Source organism: Struthio camelus, chromosome Z (assembly GCF_040807025.1).
Source record: "Struthio camelus isolate bStrCam1 chromosome Z, bStrCam1.hap1, whole genome shotgun sequence".
NCBI classification, from domain to species: Eukaryota; Metazoa; Chordata; class Aves; order Struthioniformes; family Struthionidae; genus Struthio; species Struthio camelus.
The window spans coordinates 65,892,569-65,912,425 of NC_090982.1; the positions used below are offsets into that span (position 1 = coordinate 65,892,569).

Below are 19,857 nucleotides of genomic sequence, written 5' to 3' on the forward strand. Positions count from 1 at the left end.
TGACCTTACCTGTGGTGGTGGACAAGGAGGGACTGCAGTCATATAGAGCGCTGGGTATATACACAGCATTCTATTTTCAGGTAAAACTCAATCTTTATGACACATTCTTTGATTTTAGGAAACAGGTTGTTGCTGAGCTGTCCAGACACTTTTCCCCTAAATTGATATAATGGATTTTGGAACCTCAAGGTGGAGGAGAAACAGTTAAAAGTGTTCCCTTCAGTGGGCATCGCTGCACAACAGCGTGCATCAGTGCACACTCCTCAGTTTCATCTGCTAACGTGCTCCTTCTAGTCTAGCTTAATTAGGCCTCCCTGAAGTTCCTCAGTCTTCTGCTTTTGATTAACATAAATAATTCAGTATAAATGGTGTTCACATGCCAGTAATTTCATTTTAATACTCTCAGACTTTATTCAAGATAATTGACAAACATATTAAAAAAATGTGTCCTAATAAACAACTTTGGTGGAATTGCACTATTTTTCCTTCTCAGTGGAGCATACTGACTGTTTCTTTGTATTTTTTTCTGAATATTTTGTCCAGAACTTTTATAGCACAATTTTTTCCATGCCTTCCAAACAAAAATTTTCTCTCTTCGGTATCCAATTTAAGATACTTTGTGAGAGTTTGACTCCTAATAAAATAATTCAACTGATTCTCCTGTGTTCATTTAATGACTGATTTAGCAATGTGACTAGACTACTGAAATACAGATTTTCACTGGAGAATCAGTACTGGTTAGACATCACGATAACATAGTTAGATGAATTTTATTTTCAATGATAATATGGATCAGTTTGTCATCTACACATACTAAGTTTCTAGGTCTGTATCTATCAGAATCTATTACTATTTATCTTATTTTGGAGACTGTATATATGAAATCTTCATGCTAATGAAGAGAGCAGTGAAATTTTGTGATGGTTTTCAGTGACTCTAAGTGGGCTAAGATTTGCCCACAGCTAAAAATGCTATAGTGGCTCTAGAAAAAGAGAATGCAGAGATTTTCTTTTATAGAGCTTTAGGTTGCAACACCACAAAATGTTATGCAAGCGCATGGGCTAATAATCTGCTTAAAGAGAAGTATGATATGAACTGTCTTGCTTTTTATGTTATGTTTTAAATTGCATTAATTTAAAACAATATCTTTGATTACTGAAAAATATCATTAGTAGTTCAGTAACTGAATACTGAAAAATGTAAGTCTTATTTAAGTATCCTTATCCTGCTATCAAGATGTAGTTTATGTGAAAAATGCTCATTAAAAAACCTACCTCAACTTCAAACCTAAATTCTTCTTAATTTCTTTTGTAACATTTGTTAAACATTATTGTCAAATTTAAGTCTAGATTTATGGGTTTTTTTTAATTTAAATTGCAAATGATGTTAAATTTTATCACTAATGTTGTAACATTACCTTTGCCTTTTACACATGAATTTTAGTGTATATTATCCTCTCTGGAGGGTCTCATTCAGGACTGCTATCTGTGATTTCTTTTTATTTATTTCTGTATTTATAGGAAATATAACACAACATTCTACAGGCTATTTTTGTGTCAGCAGTTTGGGATCATCTTGCAATCACAGAATTATGTAAATGTTTAGCTACATTAGTTAAGACTTGGTAGTCCTTGCCTTCTACAGGATTTAGACAAATATTATCCACAGTTTGTATTCGGTGTACTTCACCTTAAGCAAACCTGCATTCCATTTATCTTAGATTAGACTTTGTAATGTAATCATTCTACATTCAAGAACAGCAGTTTCAATATAGCAAGCTAGCTATTCTGTAATTGCTCTTGATATAGAAACCCTCATAAAAACTGTGGGCACTGTAGTAAAGATACGAATGCAATCAGGAACTTCTTACTGTACAAGATGTGTAATCCCTGTGGCTTGCCTGAGCATGAGTAAAACAACTGCAAGTTGCTAGCCAGTAATATGAAATCATAAATTGATTAAGCTTTAGTTGAAAATGCCAGTAGTACAACTAGTCTGTAAACTGAATTCTGGAACTTAACACAGGCTAACAAAGAACAGGAACTTTTTTTTTTCTCCTACCTTGAAGTATATTCCAAAAGACATTTGGATATATATATAGTACTGAAATTCAGTATTAGATTTAGACAGCCTATCTGATCATGCAGATAGATTACTGCAGAATCGATGATCCATACTGTGCCCACTGTCTTTAATACATTCTGACAAGAAAAATACCTTCAGATGTCTGTCTCTCCAGCTAGAGTGGAAGTAAGCTGTGGCTATACATATCATTCTAGCCATCCGCAAATAAAGTCTGAAAACTGTGAAGTTCTCCAAAAACTGTTGAGTAACATGGTAGAGGGGTTTTCACTTATTTGAAATAGAGGAGCTGATGGAGCTCCAAATCACTTCTAATGGATTTGTTCCTTTTTAAAAAAAGAAGTCCTGTCTCATTTCAGGAATACAGTCCCTAAATCATTTCTACAAGCATGTATTTGTTAAAATATATACTTTACATAATTGTCTTATGCATGCCTGTGTTGCAATGCACTGAACATGAATTTCCACTCCAATCACATGCATAAACATGCACGGTGCCAGCACAGTCTGGCAGACTTAGTGGAAACGTGTTACTGAATAAAGAAAACAAGGCTGTGTGCAAATTATGCTTTTATACTGATAACAGAATACAAATCAAAAAGGATTTTCACTAGATCATGAATAGGCACATCTGTTGCATGTGTCCCTGCTGAAGTTTTTGCAACCTCCTACTGAGGTGCTAACGATACTCAAAATAAGACTACAAATAATTTAAAATATTCTCCCTATTTTACAAAGTGACTGGACTAGTTTTGCTACGACTGAAGGTGACATATGAGAAAGGAAATTTAACTCTAAAAATATGCCTCAACAAATAATATGCAAGCTACGATAACTACTTATAAAAGTGCTCATGTAAGATTAAGTTACCTAAAATTAAGTGTATCATCAGATGTACCAAGGTCATTTTGACCCTGTCACTTGTTTCTGATATGGCGAGCAGCAGATAGACAGATCTATTGAAAGAGTGTAAGAAAAAAGGAAAGTACAGACTGACACCTTCCCATATATGTCCATGCAGCAACTGGCAGTTCAGGGCCCCTGTGATTTGGAAGCTGTGCTCAGGACGCTTGTGTTAAAAAGTCACTGATAGGACCTTCTTGCTGTAAATTTGTCCAACTGCATCTTTAACCCCCTTACACTTTTGACATCCAAAATATTCAATGGCAATGAGTTTCTTGATTTAAGTAAGTGCTTTGTGAAAAGATATTTCCTTTTGTATATATGCAGCCTATTGTCTTATACATTCATTCACTATTCCCTAGGTGTGTCTAGATTAACATTTTCATTTGGAGCAGGATGTATACTTTTGAACTAGATCTCATATTGCTGCCACTTACTGCACTTTGTGTCATGTCGTGGAGTGGTCTCAGAGCAAATAAATTGGACTAATTTCAGGTGAAACTAAACCAGAAGATAAGCTCCAGGAACTGAAGTAACTCAAGTAATGTGCTCCAACACCACCAATGGTCATCCAGCCTATGGGATCAGAAATAAGTCATCACTTTGTCCCCTGAAATGCCAATCTGGTCCTGAGCACCATTTGTTTTGCCCTACCTATTATGGCTCTACTAACTGCTTATGTAAAGAGAGGGCTTCTGAGAGCTATTGAACAACCTTTCCTAAAAACACCTTTACGCCACTCGTAATTTCACAGACCTCTTGTATCTGCCTCCTGTAATACCCTTTCCAGACTAATATGTAGTAGACTACCTTTAGCTTCCATACCCTCAGATCATCCTTTCTGTGTTACAGAAAGATGCTTCACCCTGCTTTATCTTTCTTTGAGATGATGTAATCAAAACTCTATGCAGCACTGAAGATGTGGGACCATCAGAGATCTATACAATGATAAAATGTCTTCATTTTTGTTATGTTCCTAATAATTCCTACTTACTTTTTTGACTATGTTTTCAGAAAACCAAAGCACTTCCCAGATCTCTTAAGCGGTCATAGCTAATTTACAGCTCCTCATTGTAAATATTATATATTATGGAGTCTGCATAGGCTCTATGGGCAACTGCTCCTCCACTTGACTGTCTGCATGGTGAGAAATTTCTTCTTACATGCAGTCTGGTGCCTCTTGTCCTCCTACCATGCACTACTGTGAACACAATCACAGAATGGTTGAGGTTGGAAGGGACCTCTGGAGATCATCTGGTCCAATCTCCCTGCTCAAGCAGGGTCACCTAGAGCACGTTGCCCAGGATCGCATCCAGGCGGCTTTGGAATATCTCCAGGGAAGGAGACTCCACAGTCTCTCTGGGCAACCTCTGCCAGTGCTCTGTCACCCTCACAGGAAAGAAGTTTTTCCTCATGTTCAGATGGAACTTCCTGTGTTCCAGTTTCTGCCCGTTGCCTCTTGTCTTGTCCCTGGGAACCTCTGAGAAGAGACTGGCCCCATCCTCTTGACATATACTTGTACACACTTGTACCCTTCAGATACTTGTACGCACTGATCAGATCTCCTCTCAGTCTTCTCTTCTCCAGGCTCAACAGGCCCAGCTCTCTCAGCCTTTCCTCATAGGAGAGAAGCTCTGGTCCCTTAATCATCTTAGTCGCCCTTCACTGGACTTGCTCCAAGAGCTCCATGTCTCTCTTGTAATGGGGAGCCCAGAACTGGACACAGGACTCCAGGTGAGGCCTCACCAGGGCTGAGCACAGGGGGATAGATCACCTCCCTCGTCCTGCTGGCAACACTCTTCCTAATGCACCCCAGGATACCACTGGCCTTCTTGGCCCCAAGGGCACATTGCTGGCTCATAGTCAACTAGCTGTCCACCAGGACTCCCAGGTCCTCTGCAGAGCTGCCTTCCAGCAGGTCAACCCCCAACCTGTACTGCTGCATGGGGTTATTCCTTCTTGGGTGCAGGACCCTGGACTTTCCTTTGCTGAACTTCAGGAGGTTCCTCTCTGCCCATTCCTCCAGCGTGTTGAGGTCTCTAAACAATTGGCTCTGTCCTCTTGAAAGCCTCCCTGTAGGTCTGGGAAGGTAGCTCTAAGGCCTGCCACAAAGCCTTCCCTTCCCCAGACTAAACAAGCCCAGTTCCTTCAGCCTCTCTTCATAGGAAAAGTTGCTTCAGGCCCTGAGCATCCTGGTGTCCCTCCACTAACCTTGCTCCAATTTAGCAATGTCTTTTCTGCACTGGGGCCCAAAATTGGATGCAGGATTCTCGATACGGTCTGCTGAGTGCTCAGGAGTGGGGGATAATCGTTTCCCTCAATCTATTGTCTGTGCTCCAGTTCATGCAGCCCAAGATGCTGTTGGCCACCTTTGCTGCCAGGGCATAGTGCCAGCTTATGCTCAGCTTGCTCTCCATGAGGACGCCCAGAGAGCTGCTCCCCAGACAGTGCCCAGCCTGTGTGGAGGCCAAGGCCTCCTTTGCATGTACAAGACAGCATTTGTCCTTGCTGAATTTCCTGAGGTTCCCATCAGCCCATTTCTCCAGCTTGTCTAGGTCTCTCTGAATAGCAGGCCTGCCCAGGGGTCTATCAACTGTTCCTTCTATTTTTTTGTCATCTGCAAACTTGATGAGAGAGCGCTCGTTGCCTCCTCTAAATCGCCAGTAAAGATAACTCTTAGCTGTCAAGTTCATATTTACTATCATCAGTGAACTGAATAATTTAGTATCATTAGTAAACTTTATCAGCTCATTATGCGTCTCTTTTCCTAACCACATATCAGTATGCTGACCTACATGGACTGCAGTGGGATTCCAACGACAATCCACTGTAGTTTGCTAAATGTTCTTTTCCATTGTATTTTCTATCATATTTTCCATATATATTGTCTTGGTGTGGTTTTATTTTTAGGTAGGCTGCTGAAAGAGGCCTTTATTTGCCTGTTTCACTATTTCCCACATGAAGTTTACCAGTGTTTGGCCTGTATTCGTTTCAAGGACACAGTGTTTCCACACTGCTTTCACAGAGGAGGTATTATCCCAAACTTCCTGCATGCCTACCAGCCTTCCCCAGTGTGTGTGCAAGCTGTATCATATTCTGGTTATGCTAATATAACAGCTAAATTGCAAGATTTGCTAGTTAAAATGAATTATAACTCCTATATTTCCAACAACAGAAAAGAGCATATATTACCAGAAAGATTTCTGAGAGGATGGCAGTCATCCTGTGTGAATGCCTGCAAACGTGTCACACTGATTTCCCAGTCTCCTGTCCTAACCCCTAACTCAGTCTGAAACTCTCTACCAAACTCAAGTGTCAAAGGCATCCAGTTCCTTCCCAAAACCAAGGCCACTCAGGCCAGTCACTGCCCTTCTCAGAGCCAGAGTTTTCTCCTTCTCCTAACCCAAAACCTCCCTACCCTCCTACCTCAGATACCTCAGCTGCACAAACCTATTGTTTCAGAGATCAAAATCTCATTCTTTTCTACAGCCCTCAACTTCCAAACTCCTCTTGCCCCAGAATCCACATCAGAACTTCCAGTTTTCCTACACTCACACTTCTACCATCCTGTTTCAAGGCCTTTCTCATTGCAAAGCCCAACCATCTTCCCAAACCTCATTACCCATCCTACCCATCCTACTCTCCTCTCACCTTCCCTCTGCTTTCTTTGGGTACTTCTCAACTCTTGCCCTTCTAGGCCCACCTGTGGGCTCTCACTAGCTGCCAGCATCTCCATGTGTGACTAAACTTACATGATGGCCTGGAACATCTTTCTACCCCTTTTCCTCCCCTCAAAAAATCAAAAGTCATACTTTCTGCTAGCAGATAGGCTTTAAAAAAAAACATACTACAAGTGAAAACTACATTTAAGTTGGACATCAGCCTTACCTGAAACCATTTTTATATTCACTCTCATGTCTGTTTTACTGGTTGTAGGGCTTTTGGAGTTTAAATGTTGAAATCTGCAACAGTCCCAGACAGATAAATTGTGCATGAGCAGTTATGGCCACATGCGGCAAACCTGATCGGTTGAACTCACTGTGCATGTGATGCAGAGGCCCTCTGTGCATGAAAAAAATCAAGCGTGCAGCCAATTTACCTGGCAGTGCACAGTAATTGCTTTTTAGGATGTCCAACAACCTTGTCTGCCAAAGGTCTAGAAAAGCAACCGATTACTGTGCAAATTTGTAGAAGACCTGCCCTGAAGCCTTTTGTATGGGACACAAGATTTGATTGTATAAGGGCATCCCTTCTTAGAAGTGAGAGCGGTTAGGAGCTACTGGTCTCCATTGTAATAACTAGCTTTTTTTTTTTGACATCCTAAGGCATGTGACATAAGAAGAAGATCTTGAAACTACAGACAAAACAATGCAGAAATCCCAAAATGTGATAATGGCACTAACTGACACACATTTCATCAGTTGAAGCAAGTGGTTTCTAAGAATTGTAGTCCTAAACAATCAACTCTGAGCCAAATAGTGCTTCTTGCTGATCAATGTCAGCATGACTACTGGCACTTCTATCTAAGAGTCATCAGTACTTTCATCTTAAAAATTCATAAATCCTAAATGGATTGGGATTAGAACATACATAATAAACCAGAAATCATTTAGCACTTAAAAGAAGGAAATACAAGATACAAGTTCTTGCAGTAGTCAGAGTTCTTACAGATAGTAACTTCATACTGCTCTTTCAATATTTTTTCCAACGTTAGAAATATGATCATCTATTCTGTTTTTTGTAGCTATTCTCTGACTTTTCTACATATATGTATAATCAAAAAAGCCTGTGTTTTAAGCTTACATACAATAATACACAAAAGTATTGTAAAAAATACAATAATACACAAAAGTCCTGCTTGAATTCAGCATTCATTTGGGCCCTTATTGTTAATCACTACAATAACATCTCTTAGGCGTTCAAGACAGAAAGGAAGCAACTTCTCATTTGAAGTTTGCTTTCTGAAATATTGCTGTTTGAAATATCAATCAAAATTACAAATGTTTAAAATTGACAAAGAATTTACAGTTTTACACTGGACAAGAAATAAAGATGAGATTTTTTCAAACAAAGCAAGTTGGAACTCAGTGGGGATTATTATTTGCAATTAAAATGTTTGCAAAGCAACTCTTCCTACTATTAGTTTGAATTCAAAAACATAAATTATGAGATGTCTCTCTCATAAATTAACAATACCCTGAATATTAAATAAACAACCAAATAAAAATGTGTGAAGACTGTTACCTCTTGCTATTTTACAGATTAACAGTTCAGCTCTTACTGATTAAAACACAAACCATAAAGCTAGCTAATATATCTCATCAAAGAATCAGGTTACTAGAAAGGAAAAACAAGTAAGAGAAAGCTTTAGAAAGGAATAATTAAATCTATAAAACTACATTAAATGCATGCATGCACATTTTAATATTTGGTATTTCACATAACTAAGATATTGCTAATTTTTAAAATATGAAATTGTATTTATCAACTTTATGAAAACCATTCAACTCCTACTGTGCCTAATCCCCCTCACAAATTCAGAGCAAAGCTAGAACAACGTGTGTTTTCTATCTTGGGCTGTTTATTTCCCTGGAAGTAAATGAATCAGGAAGCAACAGGACTGTGGGAGGGCAGAATAAGCTTAGAAAGCATACTCTCTCTGTCCAGACATCTGTGACTATTTTATAATTATCGATATTCAAATATAAGCTAATTGGCTAGTCTAAGTGCTGGGATGCATACTAAATCTGGGGTAACTAATCTCATGTTTCATGATATAAAAGTCATTTGACCGTGGTAGTCAGGAAGGAATTCTGATGGCCAGGCTGCAAATGGAATTTTTTTTAAGTGACCAAGTGCATTATTTGCTTTTTCTACCTTCCTCTAAACCATAACACACTAAACACCAAACGGGCAGGATGTCATATAACAGTTTTTAAAAATGACTTACAGCGAAACCTGTTCTCCTACTTTAAAACTGGATCACTTTATTTCAAAATTAAAAGGAGGATGATGAAATGAAAATAATATACGATGATTTAAATACATATCCTTGCTTTTCAGGGTGCAACCTAGCCCTGTGTGTAAACGAAACATTGGCTCCTTTAACTCGCTTCTCCTTCACCATCCCTGCTCTTCCTGACCACAGCCCACATAGTATTGCAGACTGACACCAGGAAATGAGGCTGCGTGCTCTCCCTGTGAGAGCCTGTCAGGGATCTACACACACAGTTTACGTACGCTCTAGACGATGACATGTCTTCCTTTCCTTTTACAGTGCACACTTTTCCCACAGTAAGTTTTCCATATGCATGTTGATGTCATACATATTACGCTTACTGTAATTTTCATATGTTTGCCCTTGAAGTGGGGGGTTTTAGTCACATTTATTTTCATTTTCATGTTGGTGAACTGTATCCTAACAGTGAATTTAGCTTGTGGATACCTCTCCTTGCCATGACTGTGCAGACAAGCAAAAACAGGCAAACTCAAATAGCAACTTGAACTATTTAATCCTTCTGTGGCAAGTGCACTAATAACCAACCTGAAAAAGTAATTTTAAGAAGTATTCAGAATATTTTGAATCTATTAATTTTCTTATCAATTTTTTATCTGTTGTCTATTTCTCTTCCATTGTCTCTTCACTGACTAAACCTTAATTTTTCTTCACAGTCTCAAACTTTGTTCATTCTCAGCACCCTCTTTCATCATTCCTCCTCCCTTATCACTGAACACTTCTAAAAATCATGTTGCAAAAACATTTTTTTTCTTCAAGTTTGCCATCTCCCAGCTGAACCAATTCTGTATTTCATCTATCATCAATTCTTGCTGAAAAATTCCTTTGCATCATACTTTTGTATCATATTTCTGTAATGACATAATTAGTTTCATTCCTCCCCTACAACTACTCCCTAGCTACTTACTGGCCTTCTAGTTTCTTTTGTTCAGACAGCTGCCATACAAAACGCATAGAGGCAAAAGCTATTGACATCTATAGGTTGGTTTAAAATATAAGTCAAATAGTGAATAAGGATAAAATAGTATTACAAGCAACACCACACCGATTGTCTCTGGTGCGAATACTACTTGGCACACTCCTCAATCCTCTTTAGATGCCTGGTTCTTCAATTGCATGATTGCTATATTTTGTTTAAAAATTACTTTCATTCTTTAAGTATATTGAAATTTCAATTTAATATTGCAAATCATTTAACAAAAACTTCACAGAGTTTTGCTGTATACTACTGTCCATGAGCCTTTCAGTGCTTAAGATTTTAATGTTTAAGCCAATTTTAGTGGAATACTGTTACGGTAAGAGTAATATAAATACTTTCTCAAAAATAAATTCATTAATTGGCTCAACTTGTCTAAAGATAGGGTCAGCCCGACAGCCGAGGTCAGATGGAATACACAGTGTCGGTGTGCCGGGGCCTCGCCACGCCGATCTAACGAGGGGAAGAGTACCTACATGAAGCCTTTAATTTACACTGGTATCTAGCTGACTGGCAGCATGCAATTCTTCATGTCCAAAATGATATAGAAATGATTTTCTTACCTTCAAAAACTCTGAAAGCTTTCTTGCAGCTTGGTAGAGGCCATTTTGCAGAATTTGATCTTTGAAAGCTTTCTTTTAATTTCATATATTCCGTAGGAAAAAAAGATTTGGTAGAGTTGTTCAGTTCTACAATAATTAATGGGAAAAAACATATATATTAATGCTGCAATTACAGCAATAATTTTCCTATGTTAATTCTACAAAATAAGATTGACTTATCTACTGTGTAATATTTTTCTGATCATTACATACCATGAGATCTCAAGTTTTTGAAAATCACATTAAAAATATCCATTTAAATCTGAAAATTATATTAAGCATGTCCAAATACAGCAAGAACAAGTCTTAAACATGCTCTTCTAATTCTATACCTCCAGACTAAGGCATTCAGGAAAGATGATGTCAAACACTACATGAATGAAACGCATTATAAATCAGGCTACTTAAGTTACAAGACAATGAAGACCTCTTTGAATGAATGAATCTGACTGTAATATTAATTCTCTGTTCAGGCTATATTTTGCTTTAACATCATCAGTGAAGAACAGCTGGTAACAATGGAAGGAGATGGACAAGTCTGAAAAATTATCTGGATAATTTTTATGTACTGCGCATTAATAGGAATTATTACTTAACATTCTTAGAATGATTAATGACACACTGGAAGAGCTGAGGAAATAGCTAGATGGATTGCAACCCCAAAATGGCAAAATGAACCTATCCATAGTCGTGTATCAATGAAAAATAGATTCAAAAGATGAACATATTATCCTACCACGGAAAAGAAGTGATTTGATGATAACAGACAGTTGCCAAGCTAACAGTTAACAGGAAAAACTTTTAAAACCCTGATTTCAGTTGCTGGAACAAGCATTCTCCCTTCCAGCTATCATGGCTCCATTTAAATACTAATAATAGTGGTTGTTTCCACAATTCATTCTGTACCTTAAAAAAAAAAGAAAGAAAAGAGAGGCCTTCACAAATCTTTGGAAAGGCTTATGTGTTATTACTATACTTATTACTACTTTGTTGCAATTTTGCATACCTTTTTAATAATCAATGTTCATTAATTCTTGAAGAGATGAATCTTCTTCTCTGACAAATCTGAGAAAGCTAAGCTTTTTGTGAGAGCAGGCTCCAGAAAGAAAAAAAAAATCTGACTGCAAGCTACTGAGCCCCTTCGTTGCAGTAGCTCTTGCTACCTAAGAGGAAGGGATTTGTAGATTTAAAGTCAAAAATATGCTGGCCTTATTCTAAAACTTCTTTCAACGTGCCTTTCCATATTTCACCATGTCAGAATGCAGACAGAACTGGCTGCACAGCACACAGACTACAGAAATGCCCAAATGCTTCTATCTCATTATGTGAGAAGAACTGTGCTACTGCACCTATAAACCTGTGTCAGTGAAGGGAAAGAGGCCATTTTTTCTCCTAAATATAATTGGAACAAATTGCATATTTTTTCAATAGCAGTTTTCAATTTTTATGTAAGAGCTATATATGGCACTGAATATATTTTGATTAAGTACTATCAGCATTCAGAGAAATAGCCTCTGATGAGACTCTGCTTGCCTCTTGCAGGATCAACAGAGAGTGTTTTAGTTTCCTTCTAACGGCCATAAAAATTGACTCAATTCTTTCAACCTGATTGCCCAAATTTAACCACTGAAATCTCTGGTGAGGCATCTAATTGCTGTTTTTCAGAAAACGCAGTGACGACAACTCTTACTGGCTTTTAGAAAGTTGCTTGGACAGGCTTTCAGGCTGGCCAGACCAGCTACCCTTCTGTATGTGACCCTTTCCTTGCCGCGTGACTGGATCTACTGTGGACAAATAGTACGCTCAATCTCTGTTTTTTAGATTTCTTACACGTGGGTGCCAGATCTGGCACTTCTGGGAAACATTTTACATGAATCAAACTGTAACCGGGATCAAAGTGCATGAGCCCATCCCAAGATCATTATTTCACCTAATATGAGAAGCATTTAAAAGATAAGAGTTCCTGGAAGTGGGTTGCTGTAATCAGATCAAATTCCATCCTCTTTCTCAGGTGTGTCCTGGACACTCTGTCATCTGACCAGAGGTTAGTTTATCCTGAGGGGAAGGGCTTTTCGTCCTTTAAGAAAGACGGGAATGCACCACAGACACTGCCAGCACAACCCATCTGGACTGGAACTCACCCTCAAGGGAACCAGTAGAAGAGGCTCCCTTGATGTGGGCAACAGGCCAGATTAAGTATCCTCACGAGTCACATTTGGCTTTGAAGCTCTGGATTAGGCACTCTTTTTCTTTATAGTTGGTGGTTAATGGATCTTTTTGCCTTCATCTTTTTTATTTGACTTGTTACATGCATCCTTCTATTTTAGTTATAATTCAGTTCGCAAAACTGTACTAGCTAAAAAGTGAACTTCTGCACATATCCTTAATTTTTTTTGGCATATCCTTGTAAAATAAAATGCAATTTTACAACAAAAGGACACTCAGTGAGAGAAATGAGATAGCCAGGCTGTAATATTAGTGGAAAAAATAAAGAATGCTAGCAATTTTGCTTCCCTGGCTGCACAGACCTGTAACAGCAGTGACTTTAACATAACTTTAAAAAGACTTAATAAACCTCCTGAGTAAAAAATATTTACTACCTTTTACATTAGTCCTGCACCATTCGTATTTCCTAATATGTTGATGTTATTAATCTCACTAAGGATATGATATCATAATCAATATTTCTTGGTTGATTTATAAGCTGTTCAACATGTTATGTATTGGCAAATTAGAAAATATTTTTCGTAACAGATGTAAAAGTAAATTTAGTGTATCTGTTTTCAAATATATTGCTAAGTCAAGCTTATACTCTATAAATTGTATGGAATATGCAAATAGCTGCAGTAAGGTCCTATGGATTTCTCTGATCTGAAGTTGTTAATTCTACACACATATTGTATACTTGTTATGACTCTCTATTCTTGACACGGTATTTACAGTTTAGCCACACAAATCCATTTCCTCAGTAAAAATACATACTTTTCTAAGTACTCAATTGCTACAAATAATCCTGGAAATATTTCACTTAAATGACAGTACTTCAAAGGCGTTAAAAAGGTTTGCAAATACATTTTAGCAAGCATCCATATCCTCTTTCGGCTCTCCCAGTGGTACTTTACTGTAGCAACCCTGTTGTAAGCACCTCTCCTATGAAGAAAGACTGCAAGAGCTGGGCCTGTTCAGCCTGGAGAAGAGAAGATTGAGAGGCGATCTCATCAACGTGTACAAGTATCTGAAGGGGGAGTGTCAAGAGGATGAGGCCAGCCTCTTCTCCGTGGAGCCCAGCAACAGGACAAGAGGCAATGGGCAGAAACTGGAACACAGGAAGTTCCATCTGAACCTGAGAAAAATCTTCTTCACTGTGAGGGTGACAGAGCATTGGAACAGGTTGCCCAGAGAGACTGTGGAGTCTCCTTCCCTGGAGATATTCAAAAGCCGTCTGGATGTGATCCTGGGCAATATGCTCTAGGTGACCCTGCTTGAGCAGGGAGGTTGGACTAGATGATCTCCAGAGGTCCCTTCCAACCTCAACGATTCTGTGATTCTGTGATTCTGTAAATAGCTTTTCTTTATTCACAGCCCTACAGCAACGAAAAGCCATTCTGTAGTAGTGAATCCCACTTCATCTGTGGATCAAATCGAAAGGAGCATCAAGCATTACGCAAATGAAGTGAGAACAGCTTGAAACCTCTATACACCAGACAGGCAAGGCGCTGAGAGTGCTCAGGCTTCAGTTTCACATGCAGTTTTTCTGCTGCAGTCAGTTCCTATCCTTGGCTTATTGGCTCTTGCCAACTGCAGCACTGGAGTGAACCATCCTGGGAAACGAGTATGGCTGAAAAATGCCTCCTTCCCATCCCAGTGAGCTCTTCTTCAGCCAGTTCAGTTCCTCAAGCTAGTTTGTCATCCAACTATACAAGGTTGTGCCTCTTCAGTGTGTGTCTTCAATGGAAGAGTCTGTCCACACCAGAAATAGAAGCTGGGTAGCTCTGTTGCTCAGTGCAAAATCATAACTTAATTACACAGAATCTGCGTCCTCACCTGTCATCACCACAGCACTCTCCCAGTTTAAGCAGGATGTCTGCATGATCTCTGCAGCATGCAAGAACAAACAAATGTTCCGTATGGCTGAGTCATTTCCATTACTTTGTGACCCACCTATGCATAGTTTTAAGTGCTGTAAAGGGCCTGACTCCATATATCATACTGAAATTTTATCCATTCTCCCTGAATTTACCTTTTTAGGCTGCAGGTGTTAAGACTGACCCATGCTGTTCCATGTATACTATCAATAGCACTACTTAGCCTTTCTTATTCCCACATCTCTTCTGACCTCAAACAACAATCACTTTCCAAGAATGTTTTCCTACTGCAGGAGTAGGAGTCAGGAGTACTAAAGGTGAGGGTGTAAAGAGGGGAGGAGGGCAGAATTTAGAACAGTGTTAGTTAGAATTCTATAGTTCTGTCAGCTTTTATTTTCACCGACAGCTAAATTAAAGTCATAAAACCAAGAAAAGAACAATTTTTTTGTCATGAACTTAATAGTTTTTAAAATGCCTTTTTAGTGAGGTATTTTGAGAAAATGCACGTTTATAATTTTTGGAGTTTGTGATTATTTAGGAAGAGGAAACTAAAGAAGTATAAAATATCAGGACGCCACTTCAAACCACAAAAAGTTTTGAAATATACCTCCAGAGTAGTTTCTTACCACTTAAGATAAGTCTACATGGAATAGTTCTAGGAAGAGCTGAATGCAAAGAAATCCTCACAATGGATAATGAGACGAAATTTGGCTCTGCATGGATTTTGGATATATCCCACTGCACACTAGACAGAAGAATATTTTTTATGACTATACTTGTTTGCCAGGGATTTACTATGCTTTTAACTACGTATTTATTCAGACTAGAAAAACATGAAGAAAAAAATATAAATATTTTTCTATATTGTAAAAAGCTTAGTTTTTATACCTGTTTGGAAAAAGACTCTGGCAATTGTAGTGCGACACAGTGGACATGGAGTGCTGGCTGGATTGTCTTTGGCAAGCATCCTTAAGCAAGGTTCACAAAAGATGTGGTGGCACGGATAGCACATGTAAGGATTGAAATAAACATCCAGGCACACTGCACAGAGATAGTTTTCTTTATCTCCTCTGAATTCAGGCATGTCATCTGTATGCAGGTTATCATTTGCAGTCTACAAGAAGAAAAAGAGAGAGAGAACATTTCTTCACAACCCAGCTTATAACTATTTTGGATAAACCAATCAGCAAGAAGGTGGCTTTAAATAATACCTAGGAAGTCAGTACACACTGTGATATTCTTAACTTTTAATACAACGTTACTTTTAATAAGATAATGAAACATACAGACAAGACAGGAATGTCATAACAAGCACTGAGGAAAAGGAGAAGAAAAGTCATACATGAGACAGTAAAAGAAAGGAACAACAAAACCAAAAAGTTTGACTAAAACAGTAATATCAGATTTCTTCTTTTAAAATAGATGCTAACAATTCATTTCTGACTTTATTATCAAATATCTGGCAATTTTCCCAAGAAAGGCAAAATGAAACAAACAACCCTAAAAATAACCTGGGGATTCTTCTGCCTTTGAAAGGCAATTTGCAAAGGGTATGTTTCTGCAAGATTCACAGTGACTATCAGTTAATGACTCCCAGCTTGATATAAACCACAGCTTTATTACTATAATGGAGAACATGGACCTTAATGTAGAAAGGAAACCCTTCTAGGTTTCCCTTCTAGGAAACCTTAACAACTTTGGCAAATGCTTGGTTTTGCCAGCGTGTATGTTATGAATTTTCTTGCAGGGATATATTTGTAGGGGGGCATGACTGGATTTTCCATATTGTGTACATGCCATATGAGCATCAGACATTTATACTGTACCAGGTTCCTGCTTTGGTCTAGTAAAACAACTAAACTTTTCCATGTAATCTGAAGATTTTATATTAATGGCACCCAAAGTTTTTGGCTTAGGAAAAATATATTTTTCTCCTTTTCTATGGGAGCAACACAAGAAACAGATTTACTTGGCTTTGTTTCCTCTATCTCTACTCTGTTTCATAGCTAACAGGACCTAACGTACCTCAATATCCAGCAGACCCAACAGGAAAGATCTGAGACAGAGGAGGGTGTCAGACACTGCCAAGTGTCAAAGCTCTTCTCATATGCCCCTTGTTCTAAACTCCCAAACCTTACCTAGTGATCCCAACTTAAGCATCTTAATTCTAAGCTGTCTTATAGTATCAGTGACTTCTTACAGGCTCCAGCACCCATACTTAACACCTTATGCTCTAAATATCCCTTGTTCAACCACTACCCCATACCTACCTCCTTGCCAGGCCTGCAGAAGTCCTTAGAGGCACCTATTACCAACATACCTCATGACTCACTGCTACCCAGTACGTACTGCTCTGTGCCAGGGCAGCTGCATGATTAGCAGCTAATCTACATATCCCCCAGCTGTCTATTAGACAGGCCACTTTTGACACTTGTAGGCCATGGCAGACTACCACTGCTACTTGTATACCACATAGTCACAATAATCAGTATTTTGTGGCCGCTCAGAAACATGGGAGTTTCTACGTCTGTCTCGGGGATGATTATGTTTATGGCTTACTGCTTTCGATTTCTGCTCTCTCTCATTATAGTCAGTCCTCTGCTACCTGGGATACTGAACACAAATACTGGGATAATGAGCAAATAATAAATAAGCCCTAACAACATGGGTACTATGGAATGTATTTGAAAACACAGAGCAGAAATATTTATGCAGGAGGATTTATTAGTTCTGGATAAGCACTAATCCTACCAGTCAAGCTCACCATTAACATCACGTTTTCCAGAACACCAGGTGCCAAAAGGGCTTATAAATTCTGGCCTGCAGTGACATAAATACACAGAGACAACTTGGGTTCAGCAGTGTCCAAACAGGAGCTCTTGTGCAACCCAGAGCGTGAATACCTGTGTGGCTATTGTAGCACTTTCCTCCACGCTCTCTTACACGAATGATCCCTCCTCTAAGGGAGGCAGTGGTGTGGAAGGCAGAAGAATACATAAAGCCACATTTTTACCCTTACAAACCAGAAGGAAGAGCTGATTTGCTGCTCTTAGGGTATCTCACATTTTGAAAGAGAGCAGTTTGCATATTCTTCTTTGCTCTCTCAGAAGCTCCTTCCTACCGTTTGTTCCATGTTATTTGTAAGCTACACATAAATGAAACTGTAATGATTTACAGTTTGAAAACAGAGTTTAAGCCTTTAATGGTACTATCTAATCAGAATATTACACCCAGGTTTTAAAAGTTTGGCTATAGAAGAAAGAATGGGTACAGATCTTGTTTTGTTCAGAAATAGATCAAGAAGAAATAAATACTTCTTGGTTACTGCTGGAAAAGAATGATCAGTGGTTTCAGCCTCATTTCCTAAAGATATGCGGCTTATGAGGTTGGCCCATCTAATCCATCTGTCAAGTGGTTCCACAATAGCTTTTGAACCCTTTAGTCAATTGTAACCGAATCTGATAGAATGGTTGAGATCTCAAGTATACTGGCTTCCTGCAAATTTCACAAAAATTGACAGCTAGATTGAGTAAGGAGACTGAAATGAGTGCCATCATTATGGGAAAGTCTACAGAGCACCTCACCAGGTGCCTGTTTTTTGGCCAACTAGTACAGTGAGGGCTTGGAAGAGGAAGTGGGGATACTGGAGGGAAGAGGAGTACTGAAAGAGGATTTAGTGTCTGTAAGCAACAGCTGGGGGGGGATTTAGGGGTGTGAAGAGTAAAGAATGTGAAGGAAACCACTGAAGGGAGCAGACATAATGTGGTAGTTATGTAAGATATGAAGAAGTAGGAAAGCAGGCTTCACTATTATTATCATTCACCTAAAAACTTGCAGTCATTTTCTTTCAAGTTAGTGACAGTAATAGCATTAATATATTGTTGCTTATTAGAAATTGTCTAGACTAACTTCTGCAGGCTAAACCAGTGACTTTTTATGGAGATTTAAAAGGAAACTCAAAAAACAAAACCAAGTACAATTTTAAAATGCATGAAAATCACTATCAAAAGTCTTTACTGACTAAGCTACCAGCAGTTCTTCCAAGTCAGGCCAAAACATCCATTGGGGTTTGTATGCCCTCAAGCCTCTGTTTTGGTTGACTGGTATAAACGAATGCAAAGGGCATCTTTTCAGGCTCCTGGCAAACCTAAGCTTAAAACATATAGATTATAACAGCGCAGTTAGGCCAATGCCCGTGGCTTACATTTCTGTACAAACTAATAATTCACTCTGAACTACCTGCACTCTGAATTTCTCCCTATACAACTTCTCAGAAAAATCCAAAGGCAAACTAAAAACTTTAAAGCAAAGCAAAGCAGCTTAAGCAGCTCTGCGGAGGTAACTATTGCTAGGAGCCATGTCCTTCTTTCAGACTCTCCCTGCTGCATTTGGGCTGGATAAATTGCCCAAAGGGAAGAACAACTGAAGGACATTTTCTTTCACTGAGAACTTCTGTTTAAAGCAAAGAGTGTATTTATTTTTATTTTGTGTATTTAAAAGTAGCTTTAGGCAATGGAGTTCTTCAACTCATGATTAAGTACTTTGCAGACCACGGCTTCTAAAGTAACAATTAACTACAAGTAGACACTTATATACTTTAGTATATAAGGTTGTGAAGTGACCACTAAATGAATAGAATATATAGTAAGAGTGAAAATCAGAATACTCTGAACAGATAATCACACTCCAGCCTCCAGGTAACCTCTTCCATGTTCCAGAGACAACAAATTATCTGCCTGTCGTCTTCTCAGAGAAGATACCCTCCCGAATGCTCTAATTCTCTTTCCCTGCTCTGTTCGAGTCCTCAGAGGTTGTTCTCCTGAGGTCATGTTTATTCATGAAGGTTACTACTTTACAAACCTGAAAAGACCTTTTGACCCTCCAAACTTTGTTTTCCCCCACTCTAGCAGTCTGCCTAATCAAATATGCTTGATTTGATTTGCCTAATCAAATATATGTATGCATATTAATTTTTCCCAATCAGTCTTGAATCATCTTTAGATAATGATGGCCACAATAGCATTACCACAATGTTTCCTTAGTCCTGAATGACCTCATAATAAACAGCACAGGCAATTTAGTTTCCTATCTAGTTAAAGTTCATTGAATTGTTATGCACAGCCCATAGTTGTACCCACATATTATACATGCTACAAACAGAGCCAGGTCAATAATTTTAATTCTTCACTGACC

The 19,857-nt window shown here is 38.6% G+C and overlaps 1 protein-coding gene across 6 annotated transcripts in view; it reads right to left on the reverse strand.

Annotated features, from left to right (window-relative positions):
• The window catches only part of LOC138064628 (E3 ubiquitin-protein ligase RNF180-like), a 71,985-nt gene that overhangs the window by 5,008 nt on the left and 47,120 nt on the right, over window positions 1-19,857 (reverse strand). For all 6 annotated transcript variants that reach the window (XM_068928067.1, XM_068928069.1, XM_068928065.1 and 3 more), the window contains 2 exons: window positions 15,553-15,778; window positions 10,541-10,666 (listed from right to left, as the gene is read on the reverse strand). In XM_068928067.1, coding sequence (XP_068784168.1) covers window positions 10,541-10,666; window positions 15,553-15,778 — 352 coding nt within the window. The remainder of the gene's footprint in view (window positions 1-10,540; window positions 10,667-15,552; window positions 15,779-19,857) is intronic.